General features: G+C 37.2%; 1 protein-coding gene across 1 annotated transcript in view; it reads left to right on the top strand.

Moving 5' to 3' along the window:
• The window catches only part of HIBADH (3-hydroxyisobutyrate dehydrogenase), a 124,270-nt gene that overhangs the window by 101,936 nt on the left and 8,523 nt on the right, over positions 1 to 13,811 (top strand). The window contains exons 5-6 of the mRNA XM_050938707.1: positions 4,094 to 4,227; positions 4,839 to 4,915. Coding sequence (XP_050794664.1) covers positions 4,094 to 4,227; positions 4,839 to 4,915 — 211 coding nt within the window. The remainder of the gene's footprint in view (positions 1 to 4,093; positions 4,228 to 4,838; positions 4,916 to 13,811) is intronic.

Here is a 13,811-nt window from a genome sequence, read left to right as displayed (position 1 = left end):
GTTTTTGAGGCCCAGCTTGACAAAGCTCTGGCTGGGATGATTTAGTTGGGGTTGGTCCCCCTGGGCAGGGGATTAGACTAGATGACCTCCAGAGGTCTCTTCCAACCCTAATCTTCTATGATTCTATGATTCAGGTTTTAGTAGAGAAGTGTCCATATCGCCAGTTTTGACACTAATTGGCTACACCTCTGGTCATGGAAACTGAACTAATTCTCACCCCATAAGTGGCGCTTCTCTAGATATGGCTGAGGTACATTGCATAACAATGTGCTGCTGCCACTACCTAATGTTGTACCTGTTCGGTGTACAAATAGAGGACTTCAGACTCCAAAGCTGTCAGTCCAACACCTTACAGGCAGCTAGATAGAGAAACCCTGATACATACCTTTCTCCATTCTGCCAGGTTACACCCCTCTTCTGGCTCCTGCAGAACATCTTGCTATGGTTCTGGCTGCAACATTTTCCCACTTCTACTCTCTCTATGCACACCCCATCTTTGACTCTATGATGTTGCGAGACATCCCCATCAACCTTCAACTGGCAGTGGCCAAGATAGCCATCTACCAATTCAGGAGGTGGAAGCTTGATGGGGAGGCTCTCTGAGAATGTGTGTCTTATTTTCATTCCCTGGTCAATTTTCTTCTCTGTGCAGAGTTTCTCTGGGTGACCTCTGCTCATTCCTTGGATTCCTTCAGGGAGCAGTGAGTGCTGTGTGGGGCTCTCTGTTCAGTATCCCCATACAGTTCCCTCATTTTTAAACCTTTGACCTCCACCTCCATTGCTGTTTTATCATTTTGTTATTCCCAGTGTTTAGTTGATTCTCTCCCATGTTTAAGGGAGTAGGTCTTTTGTTCTAGAGGGCTCCACCTTCAGGACTTCAGATTGGCCCATACCTTCCAGCGGCAATAAATTATCTTAGATTTTAAATTTTAATTTGTTAATATTTTTATTATAGGAAGAATGTTTTCCCTTCTCGCACTCTCTCTCTCTCTCCATTCTGTACTGTTAGTCATGTGACCTATATGGTAAGAAAAGTAGAAAATGGGGCAGTGTACTAAATTGGTTCCCGATCCTGCTTTGCATTCTGCTATCAGGACTTCAGTAAGACTTCAGAGAGACAACAGAGGCAACTCTAGAGAAACCCAGTGCAGTATTGGGGCCTTGTGGGTCCAATGATGTTGGTTCGCTGGAGGAGAGAATCTTACAAGTGAAATTCTGTGCTGATCACAAATGTAATTTCTTATCAGCCATTCCATGAGGACCAATGCTCCTCCTTTAAATTCAGGCCACTATACCTCCTTCATACTCTCTCCTCAAGTAGTGTTAAGAAATATAGTGCTGACATTTTATTATACTCCAAAATAATGAAATCAAATTAGTGGTGTGCATGTCCTCATACCCTCTTGCTTCCATTTTGAGCTGAAGTAACGACATCTTGAGGCTGAGTTAACCACAAATTACTAATACCATGTGTTTGCTGGATTGCTTGTTTGTTTCTGATCAGTTGACTGACAGTTGGTGAGGAATCTTGATGGAAAAACCCATCATGATATAAATGGTTTTTTTGTTTTTAAAAGTAGATATTTCCAAGGCGTCCTCATTATAAAACAAACTCTTTTTCTTTCTTTTGCTTAACTAATTTAATTTTTTGTACTTGAAATGTAAGCATTTGAATGAGTGAGCGAGTGCAGCTGTCAAAAGCTTAACCAGGTGAAAACTATTGTCAGCATTAATTTTGCTCTAATAAATAACTCTCTGAAGCTATTTAGCAGTCTGTAATCTAGATACAAGGCTATTGACCTATGATGGATAGTGTTGGATTTTGTTTGTAAGCTTTGACTTAAATTGTCCACTTAATTTGCTGCAGGTCAGATCACAGGATTAGTAATAAAAGTTATGTGGTTTGCATAAAAATAGCTAGAGGAACAGGATGAAAATCATTGCAAAGCATTTATTAATGTAGTGATCTTTGCAGACATGTTGCATGGTAAATTTGTAGCCAACAAGATGACAATCATATGTTCACTTAGGCCCCAAATCCAGGCTCCTGTCCCAAATTTCTGGGAGTGAACATTGAGAGTTACATGAAGAAAGAAGGTGAGAAGAAATCCTCTATCCAATGGCTGAGGAGTGGTGGCTGCAATGCTGAAACTTTGGAGTTTATAGTGTTAGGAAGATCTTTACAGTGGCAGATACTCTTGCAGTGCCACGCTGTTAAAAAACCTATGATGCCCATCTTACCAGGGAGATGGGCTCTACATACAAAGGCAGTCCAATCCCCTACTCCAATCCTGATCCCTTCATTGTATAACAGTATAGTACAGGTTCCATTGCCTTGGGGCCTTTTGCACCTGCTAAGGTCGGGGCATGACTTAGTAGGAGAGTGGCTCAAGGTAATGCACTGTTACCGACCAATTCATCAAAAACCTCTGCATTGTAACTGGGTTGTCAGTTATTCTGGTGGTTTTGCCATAGATTTCATTGAGATTGGGGTTCAATCATACTCTTATAAAAATGACCTTTTTAAAAAAAGTCAAACGCTTCCATGTAGTAGGAAAAACTAAATGGAGCAAGTGTCCCATTGAATGTCATTTTAAACGAAGGATTTTTACTCTGATGGCATTCTCAGGTTAGTTTTTACAAAGGTAGTGTTGATTTTCCTTAGGCTGTAAGCATTTTGGGATTGTATCTTCATATGTTACGACATCTAGCACAATGAAGCCCGATGCCAATTAGACCTCTGCTACTACTACTGCAATTCAAACATTTAATAATGGTTGTTGTTGTAACTAATTGGTTAAAAGCTGTATGGACCCTAACAGAAAGTTTGATTTTTTTGCAGAAACAACATAGTTAAATGTGGAAGAAAAATGAATTCCCTCGTTCGGATTTTTTATTTGTAAAAACACTGGAACTGCTTGGATATGTTAAATTCAGAAGTAGGCCATTACTTGCAGCAGTCTGTTCTAATAAGCCAAGGTTCGATGCATAGGGTAGACAATTTATGGTGTCTAGGCTCCTAGCTGTATTGCAAAATGAATTGTAAAGCTAAGTTGCTAATCACTTTTCCAAGTGGTCTCCTTGGGCCAAATTCACCTGGCAGTTACATCCGTTAAAATCCAGTTCTGGCTGGGAGAAGTGGTTGAAGAGGATGCAATTCACATCAGAATTGTTTATTTTCCCCTAGAACAAAAGATACTATAAGCTAAAACTTGATGTATTGCCATTCTGAAATTCTGTAGCCAATGAATTATCGTCTTTGTTTGCTGACCCTTGATAAAAGTGAGACAGATTTATAGGAATGAAGTTGTAAATATTTTGTGTGTTTAATCATTTTTTCCCCTCTGCCTATTTAAACTTTTTTACATTGCTATGCAGTACATTTTCCGCTTATAAATTATATGTGGGAAATTGGTCTCAAGTTCCCTTAATTCAGAGAAATAGATCTTCTATTTCTGATTAGAAGTATGCAAAATATTTGTAACAAAATGTTAATATACTAAAAAAAAATCAGATCTTGAGGCTTTTTTGTCTGTTTTTTGGATTTCATTATAAATTTGAAAATGGGCCAACTTTTCACAAAGTTTACTAAGTTATATAATAGTCTGATCAAAAATTATTTTGTTTTTGAGCAGAGAGAGCTTCCCATCAGTAACCTGCAGGATTGTGTTTTTGATACCAAAATAGTCATTTCTTTAGAAACTTTAAAATAAAGTTAAATTCAGAGAGATACAGAATTGCACAAAATGGTGACTATTTTTATGTGAAACTATACAAACTTTAAATTTTGGAATTTCACGTAAGTTTGATGCATGACTATACTTTACCTCTCAGCATTAATACATTGTTCAAAAAACAACAAACTCTCCAGTAATTTTAGATGAATGCTTTGCTGGGTTTATATATATATACCCTGATTAAGTGTTTAAGAATCAAGGTCTTGATCCTGCAGAAACTTAAACCCAAACTTAACTTTGCACATGAATAGTACTATTGACTTCCATAGGATTATGCACAAGTACAAAGTTAAGCACATGAGTGTTCTATCCTTTAAAAGGTTGGTATTAAATTTAATGTTTTCCTCTCAATTCAGGTGTTGGAGCTGCTCGAGCTGGGAACCTTACTTTCATGGTTGGTGGAGTGGAACAAGAGTTTGATGCTGCCAAAGAACTGCTGACATGCATGGGTTCCAATGTGATCTACTGTGGAGAGGTTGGAACTGGACAGGTAATGCTTACTGAATGTTTGGTATTCAATCAGCCTGGCCTTTCCCTTTTTGTTACCATATTTGTCTTCTATTTTAACCCAATTCCCTTTAGTCTACCCCAAGTAAATTTATCTAGAACCAGAATCCACAATGAAATCCAGTATAAAATGGTAGTATCAGCAAAAAAGTGCAAATTCTTCTACAAAATATCTCATGGTACAATTACCCAGCATCTTGGCTTGGTAACCAATAATACACATCTGAACTAACATTTTCTCAGTTTGGCTTGTTAAGATTGTACTTTTCGGTGATCACAATTTTTTTTTTTAAATTGTGCAATAGAAATAGATTTATGGGATAGTCTGAAAAAGTAGGTAGCCTACACACTCAAAGCAAAGCAAGTGGAGTTACCATGCTAGCAAAACAAAAATATTTCACGCTATCTGAAGTATCCATGGGTTAGCCTTCATTGACCTGATGCTATAGTACATTGGTACTTACAGGTGTTACATTTAGGGAAAGGTTGTTTAAACATATACAGTCAAAATCCCGTTGGAGCTGGCTGAAAAAAATCCTATGTGATATCTATATGGAAACGGAGAATCTTACTAGGTATTTAATTTATTTTCAGGCTGCAAAGATCTGCAACAACATGCTCTTAGCTATCAGTATGATTGGAACTGCTGAGGCTATGAATCTTGGAATCAGGTTTGTTGGATTTTATGTGTTTTTATATTAGCAGTTTTTATGTGCAGTGCTGGTTGACTTTTTTGTGGCTAGAGAATGATGATCAGAAGAAATAGATGAGATTCTGCCAGAAAAAAAGTAGAAGTGTTTCATTATTAGAATGCAATAAGGCTTATTTATTTGTCCAAGAGTGGGACCCTTGAGAACAGGAATGTTCTTTGCCATGGCCATAAAATATTACAAATATCTAAAGTTACATTATATTTTTTCTATGATGTCTGTTTCTTCTGTTGTGATGATACATGCACTATAAAATGTAAATGTACGTAGCAAACATGGAGATATATTTGTTTGAAGCATCGGCTAATGTACCGTGTATCACAAGTGTTATGCTCCCACATGGCTCCATTTGGCTTTATTTGTCCCAAAATGTGCTAAAAAGAAACCTCTAGCATTTTTTCATATCTCAAAAGAAACTAGGATGCAGTCATAAAATGTCAATTTACCCTCCTGTCAAACTTAACTACTGTTGTTTCTCATGCTCATCACAGATGCTTCCTTGTGAAAAATCCAAAATATATTCCATTACTTAGCTTTAACTATTTCCTGTTTTAAGAACAACATTTTTCTGTCACAGGTGATGTATCTGACTTGTAGGTAGCAACATTTTGAGATTTTAATTTCTAAAACCAATTTTTCTTTATTTTAAAGTATTCATTTTGTTACACATTTTTACATTTCCAGTCCTGTGTGAGCCTCTACATGTTAGAAGCCATTTAATTAAACTTCGCAATATTTTACCTTTGATTCCCTTGCCCAAGCTTACATCAATAGAAATACAGTTTGTAGGTTTATAAATAGAAAAGTCTGTGCTTCTGAGAAGATTATCCTGTAAATGCATAGCTTCTTAGGGTTTTCATGAATTATTCATCTCTTTTTAGATACACCTTTACAACCGCCCACTAGAAACTACAGATACTGCAGATATTTGTCAGTTCACTATTGCATGTCCTACTATGGTTTTTGATATAAACTACAAAAACAGTAAGAGGGCTTCAGAAATTTTAATAAATAAAAAAGTGCATATGCACACACGTGCGCGCGCACACTCACACAAAAGGCAGGGTAATGGATTCACATTTCCTCTTAATTACCATATCAAGATGCAGTTGTTTTATTGAATTGCCCTTGTCTCAGATGTTAGGCTATCTTGACCTATTAAGTTGTCATGTTGTAATTGAGATAAAAGAGAAATTTGCTTTGCATCAGTGCTAATTGGTTTATCAATATCCTGTACCATTTACATTTTAAAATTGAGTGTCTGTACGATAGATAGTGAAGCATATCGGTACCAAGCCATAATAAAATTGGTAGGGTTGTTACAACTGTTATAATTCAGGATGGTAAAGCTGTATCATGGTCAGTTTTAAGTGTTGGTACACTTGATGAAAAATCAATTCCATATGACTTTGTTATATATTTGTCCACATTTCTAGGGATTATTTTACTTGTTCGTTTGTTTTGTTTTATTTTAAGAGGCCTTGAACACACATTCTTGGCATCAAATCCCATGTGAAACTAATAGGTGTTTGCAGCCACTATAGCTTGCAAGTGTCTGGATTGTCTTATTACAGGTTAATTTTTTCTCTCAGGAGTGTTGAGTGAATTTGGATTGTATGAAAGTAGCATTCTGATCGTGCATGCTAATACCAGATTTTAGTGAAGGCAGGCATTGTGCAAGCTTCCACACCTCACAGCAACACTAATGCAGCTCAGCTTGAACTGCTATTCCTATACTGCGCGTTGCTTGAGTACAGACTGTTCATCAGACCAAATAACATGAGGGTTTGTTATATAGGCCCTAATGAAAGAGCATGGAAATAAATGGTAGTCTTTCCATGGGCATTAATGGGCTTTGGATTAAGCTCATGGAGGGCACCTTTTCCACTTTTAACAAAAGTAGGATTTTTCCATAGGTGAAATTCTTGTGTGTATAAATCCATTGTGTGACCTAGTCTCGGTATTTCAAGTTACGGAGGTAGTGTCCTTCTTCAAAACAACTTGCCTGACTCGGTTTAATCACAGTTAATTGGCATGATGCTGAGTACAATTTGTTGCAGTCTATACTGGCCACTAGGTTGTGGTCATCATCATGATGTCATCTAACTGGATTATTCCCCACAGTGTTCAAACAGGATGAAGTTATTTGCTGTAGATAAGCCCAAAGGATGGTAGTGGCTGGGGGTTAGAGAAGTGGAAATCTGAGTGCAACTAATTAAGTTGATAGTGTCATCTGGCATTGAAAGTCCAACTTCTGACAATGGGGAAAGCTTATTGGTAGCTTTACTAACTTGAAACTGCTAGGCTTTTTTATGTGTGTTGGGCAGGGAAGGTTGGCTATTGAGCAGGGTTGCGAAGGAACAAGGAAATATCCAGCAGAAAAAGAGAAATTGAATACGCACATGAAAACATCCTGCAACCAAGCAAGGTAACTTCACTGGGTTTCTCTTTCCTAGAAGAAAGATACTTTATTAAAACAAGCCCTCATATTTGGGCTTGTGTTAATGAACTTCTGCTCCACTACCGAATTTGCCAATAGTGCTGCATCGCTTTCATTTTCTTACAGGCACAGGGTCTCTCTCTATATTAGTTTAGAATCACTAAAACAAGTACGTCTCTTATTTTCTATGAGATTTACATATGTATTTTTGAAATGACAGATTTGTTCCATAATACAGTATACTGAGAGCTTCCTCAGTTGGTCAGGGGTGCTGGAACCATCTTTAGAGTTGGGGTGCTGAGTCATTGAACCAGACTGTAAACCCTGTATATGATGGAATCCACTTCAAGCCAGCACCCCTAGTTCAAGCACCTATGAAACTGGTATCAGTGAGCATAAATTTCCCAGTAGAAAACTCCCATAAAAAGCAGTGTCCCAATCACTAAAGGACTGCTATATTTATATTCAATTTGCTCCTCTGGGTTTTGTTTTCTTTTTTTTCTTTTTTTAAATTAAAAGAAAGTGTGGGAACCATATTTCTTCTTGCATGATAACTTCATTTACAAATGAAGGTGACTAGTTTTATTAGAAGCGTTTACTTATTAGCTAGTTTCAGATTTATAGTTTGGATTTTTAAGTGGCTTTTATTTGTTTTGATCATTGAGTTCTGGCAATTCTTAAAATTGTTGAATTGCCTTTTTAATTTATTTTTTTTCTATTCACTCCATGGCCCTTTATGAATGTTGATAATAAAAGGTAGTAGAAAGATGTAGGGCAAAAATACTGGAAAGTAACATACATTTTGATTTAGAGCTTTTCTTTTCCCATTTTAGTGCTGCTGTCTGATAGTGGAAGTGTCTAGCATGAGAGGTTTAGCACATGTGTGTGGATGTGCACGCATGTTTGTACATATGAGTGTATATGTATATTGCCATAAGCTATAATATATTGCTGCCAAAGCAATAGACAGAATGCACCTAAATTTCATTAATGAGAAATTAAAATATATATTGATACTGTCAGCAACATGAGTTTTCTTCTTCTTTCTACTTGGGTTGCTGACCATCTCAGTTTGTAGTGGCTTCCTTTTATTGATCTTTGGGTTCTCAGGTTAAAAAAAAAAAAAAAAAAAAAAAGTATTAGCAAGATAAAGCTTGAAAATTTAAAGCAACTATTGTGGATATCTGACTTGCAACTAAGTCATGTGGAGATTGCTACTGGGGCTGCCTGTGCAGTCTTAGGGTATGTCTGCACTGCAGTTAGGCACTCATGGCTGGCCTGTGCCAGCTGACTTCAGCTTGGGCTAAGGGGCCATTTAATTACCGTATAGATATATTGGTTCAGGCTCAAACTCTGTGACCCTCCCACCTCACAACCCGAATGTCTACACTGCATCTAAGCAGCCCCTTAGTCCAAGCCCCACAAGCTCGAGTCAGCTGGCATGGGCCAGTTGTGGGTTTTTAATTGCAGCATTGACATACCTTTAAGGAGAGACCATGTGATGGTGATGATAGGTAGCACAGGATTTTATAATTAGTTTGGGAGCTAGAGAGCCACAAAAGAGCTACCAGGTTTGTCTATATCAGACGTCTTCCTAAAGAATTCCCTTTATATTTATTATAACCAAGTCCAGTCTCCTGTCTACCATGAGAGAGACTACAGTGGCCACCACAAGTGTAGCAAAAGATTCTTTTTTCTCCTATAGAGTTTTATTATGGGCCAGGTTGTGCCTGACTGATTTCTGGGTGTAGAGGTGGGTCTGAGGATACAAGAATTTCCTCTTCCTTTTATGCCATTGTTTAGCAGCCAAGCACAGTTGTAGTCCTTCACTCCAGTCTCTGGATTGCTGTCTCTTTATGCATCTGTGGGGCACAAGATACCACAAGGTGGAGCTGAGGGGTGGGAAGGACAATCACAGAAGAGCTGGGCAGGCATGCAGGAAAGAAACATGCTATGCCCCCCTGTGGGGATGTAGCACTGGGTGAACACTGGGAAATTTTGGAAGGAATGGCTGGAGACACTTAGGTCGCACTCTGGGGCAGTGTGACTGTGCTGACCTCGAAGTGGTTCTTCTGTACCTAAATGGCATGATCGAGCCATGTGTGAATATTAATATTCCATTCAGATTACGTGGATGATAAAAACCATGCTGGTGTACACATTTCTACTAGTGATGGGTGAGTTTCAAAAGTTTCTGTCTGAATAATTTTGTCTGAAGGATCAGATGCTGCTTACCCAAAGCACCTCAGGCTGGAAATTTCTCAAGAGTTTTTAGCTACTTCCTAGTCTCATTCAGAAAATCCCAGAACTGCCTTTCTTGAGGGGCGGGGAGGGCGGGGGGGATTGTCATGTCTGACTGCTGATTTGTTATTACTACAGACTGAAACAGGGAAGAAGTTTGTGAAATTTTTAAAATAAGTTGGTAAAGACTTTTTTCAAATTTCAATGAATGTGGTTGAGTTTTTAACGGTGCTTAGAATTGTTCTTATTTTTATCCAGATCTGTGTGTCCATCTTTATTTTCTTCCTCCCTGGTAGCTCATTAGTATTTCTGTTGAAGATGCATTGATTTGCCACAGCAATTGTTTTTGTGTTACATTATTAATAATGTTGGGATATTGGCTGCTTTCTCTGTGTCTGGAAGAACATTTTGGCAATTGTAAATGCACACGCGCGTGCACATACTCTTGCCACGTCCAGTGGCAAGTTATTATGGGGACTGACAGACTGTCATCATTTTGATAGTTTGAGCAGTATATCTCTGGAACAGCAATGGAGCTCTTATGCAGAAAGTATCATATGTTCCTAGCCAATTTACAGGGAAACAGCAATAACATTTTATCATGGTTGAGAGCCCAGTAGCTGCTTCCTATTAAACTTGCCCTTTCAGATACCTGTCTTGGATTAATTTGTTGATTTCAAATGGAAACTCAGTCTTCTCCACTGAAGCATGACTTTCTAGGATAGACTCTCACTGAATGACAATTACTGTATATTCTAGCTAGTTTCAGACCATTACAAGCTTTGAGCGCAGTGGAAGACAGAGGACTTCTTCAGTAACTGATTTTAATACATGTCTAATTTTAACTGACAGTTATATATGCACCAATAGATGAATTCTCAGAAAGATGAAATGCAAAACACTTCTAACTTGCTCTTTTTAATGATACACTTGCTGCCAAAAAAAAAAAGAAAAAAGGATTGCAGGTCTTCTGAAGTGAATCTGCATGGTGCATAAGAGCATCAAAGTTTAGAAAATAGAGATTCACACTGACACACAAATCTTTTCCCCCACCACAAGCAAAAATCTTTTTACATAACCTTTCCACATCTAGTGCTGAAAATTCATTCAGTGTATATTTACAGTGTTTGTATTTTTAAAATGTATTTTGTTCAAGGAACTGACTGGAATGCTAGCAGGACAATACTCATTTTGGGGGGGAGGGATTATATGCATTTTAAGATTTCGCCTCTTCCTCTCCACCCCAGTCTTGCAGTGTAAACTCCATTGGAAGCTATAGCTAAGGTCCATTGGAGGTGCTGGGCCGCTGAAGGGACTTAGCCTGAAAACAGAACAAGCAAACCAGTGTTCTGTGTGGCTGAGAGATCAGGAGTCCTATATGTTCTTTTTAGTCAATGTTCCAATGTACAACTTATTTGGATGAGAACACGTCTAATAATATTTTTATTCATAAAGTACTCCTTGCTGAGGCCTTTGATGCACTATAAAAAATAAAACATGATTAAAATGCAATCAAACCATAATGGCGGGGGGGGGAAACGCTTTCAATTTAAAAATCAAATGAAATAAAAACTGAAAGCTCAATTCAAAAAGGAGGGAGAGGGGAGTATAATAAGTCCCTGATGCAAATGAAGTCAATAAGAAACTATCGCACTGACTTCCATGGGCTGTAGCATCAGGCCCTAAATATGGGACTAACAGTGGTAATTCTAAAAAGCACCTTTGAAATATTGGGTATTTTTAAAAGGAGGGGGGAATATTTGAGACATATTTCCAAGAGAGCAGTATCCAAACCTTAGTACTCACCATATAAAGTGTCATTTTATATTTGAGAAGTTGCAACTTACAAATGTAAAATGTAACATTTATTTATTTTTGCAAATTCCACTAATAAATGACCCTTAATCTCTCATAAATTAAATATTGCATGGTACAAACAAAGATTCTTATGATTAGTTTGGATACATTGCTGATCTGTTGTTGCTGCATTTAAAGCATTGGTGCAAAGAGGAGGAATCTTCTCTTTGTGAGAAGGTAAAACCAGTGCAGGATTAAGGCATAAACTAACTAAACTACAGCTTAGGGCCTCGCAAATGAGGAGACTCTCTTTTAAAAAAAACAACAAAAAAACTGACTCCATTTCAAATTTTATCAAAATTGGTTGATAAATAAAGGAGGTATGGGAAAAAGAAGATTCTCTCTAAATATAGACATTTTCGTTCAAATATGACAAAAATATACACATCTGGCTACACAAATACCCTTACTCTACCCTTATCCTTCAATGATTGTTCATTATTGACAGGCGGGAGACCAGGCCTGAGAAAAAAATGATAATTGCACATGTAAAATTAGTATTTCTAAAGTAAGTCTGCTATCAGTCTCCTAAGGCAGCGTTTTGTTGGCCAGCTGCTACTGGTAAAATTCTGATCTGCCTCCATAATTTATTTAAATAAATAATCTCACTGCTGATAAAATGGGAAAAATGTGAGGTTGGAGACAGCAGTGTCATGAGGCAATCCTGCCAAGCTCATACTCTGATGAGATTTGTCCTAGGAGAGACATTATGTATAGCGTCCCCCTTGGCTGGTAATAGCTGGAAGGCCGCCATCTTTAGTTCACGGTCCAGCACACTCAGACATATAGTGCCTTCGGTCCTGTTTTTCTTCATTTTCTTAAGGGTTGGTGTGTTCTTTCTTCTTTTGATCTGTACATACATACAGTTGTGTATTTTAGTGTGCATGACACTTTCTGCTTCATGCACTATCCGTTCTTCACATGGTTGAGTTTGCAGGTGATCATCTTGTAGATCTTGAGGAGGATAAATTTTTGTTGGCTTCCCTCCGTCAGTTTCGGGAACCTTCACTTCATTTTTATAGCACGGCAAAAGAAAAATCCCAACAATTCATTTTTTTTTTTTTTGGTAGCGAAAATTAAATTGGAATAAACATTTGTAAATATATTTTATATATACAGTCTGGATAAACTTTGTATTTCCCTATCAAAATAAATCATATGTTTTTTTCATTTATTCATATGAAAAGAAGGATACTTTTCCTTATTTATGGCTTTAAAAAAATATATATCCTCTCGTTTTCTTGTGAGAACTTTTGTGTTTATATATTCAGTGTCCTTTTTATGAACAAAAAATGAATTTATTATTTATGTTCTGGAGCTGCTTATACTTGACATAGCTTAGGACCTCAGAATGTCATAATCCGGCCCTGGGTAAAATTGACTTGGAATTATGGTATGAAACATATTTTATCTTCAGTCTTGTCAGTTTTCCTGCAGGAATTATATGACTATAGTAGGTTGTGCAGTCTCTTTCAGAAATTCTTGTTCTGCTTTGCATTAGGAGATACAGGAGATAATTGTGTCTGAATTCTTTTTTCATGGAGAGTGCAACTGAATATAAACAGAACCTTTAAAAAATATTGCTCCCAATTATTGATATAAATGCAGTTGGTGTAAAATTACATTTGCAACTTGATATTCACCAAAAACGCAAAATAATAACAGGTCTAACAACTCAGTGTGTTTAAAGTAATATCTTGACTACATTTCTTTTGAAGTCCACAATGAACAGCAGTTTATGCCATCAGCTCAGTGATAGAACAAATGATGTTTCTGCTTGGACAAGCTTTGTTTTATCAGGATCAGTAACCTTATCAGCAGTTGACCCAGAACTATAATGCATGTCTGTGAACAGATAGAGAGCATATGTCACAGTTTCATGCAGACTTGCTTCCTAAGCAAGAGTGTATAATGAAGATTTAATAATACTAAAAACTAGTTTGCAAATGTGAACAACAGTAAATGTTGTTTTTTTAAAGGGGATAATATCTTTCAGTCTCCTTATTGTTAATATTACATTGCTTACATTAACAAGTAAATATATACCCATAAATTCTCCAAAACATACTTCCATAATGCACCTTTTATTTGCCAATACTTAGTTTTGAAATAGTTCATCCAGGTTCAAAGATTATCCTTTGGCTGCAAGGGTATGAAGCACAGGTATACAGTAGCATATGGAAGAAATGAAAACTTCTTTTGGTAATAGGCATACAAAAGAACTGCTATTCTTAGAGGGCCTTCATTTTGCTCGCATTTTCAGGTGAAAGGTCTTTTCATAGAGCAGAAGGCAGAAGCTTTGAAAACGTATTGCTTAAA

The sequence above is a fragment of the Gopherus flavomarginatus genome, chromosome 2 (genome assembly GCF_025201925.1).
Source record: "Gopherus flavomarginatus isolate rGopFla2 chromosome 2, rGopFla2.mat.asm, whole genome shotgun sequence".
Lineage (NCBI taxonomy): Eukaryota > Metazoa > Chordata > Testudines > Testudinidae > Gopherus > Gopherus flavomarginatus.
This window is presented reverse-complemented; position numbering and strand designations above follow the sequence as displayed.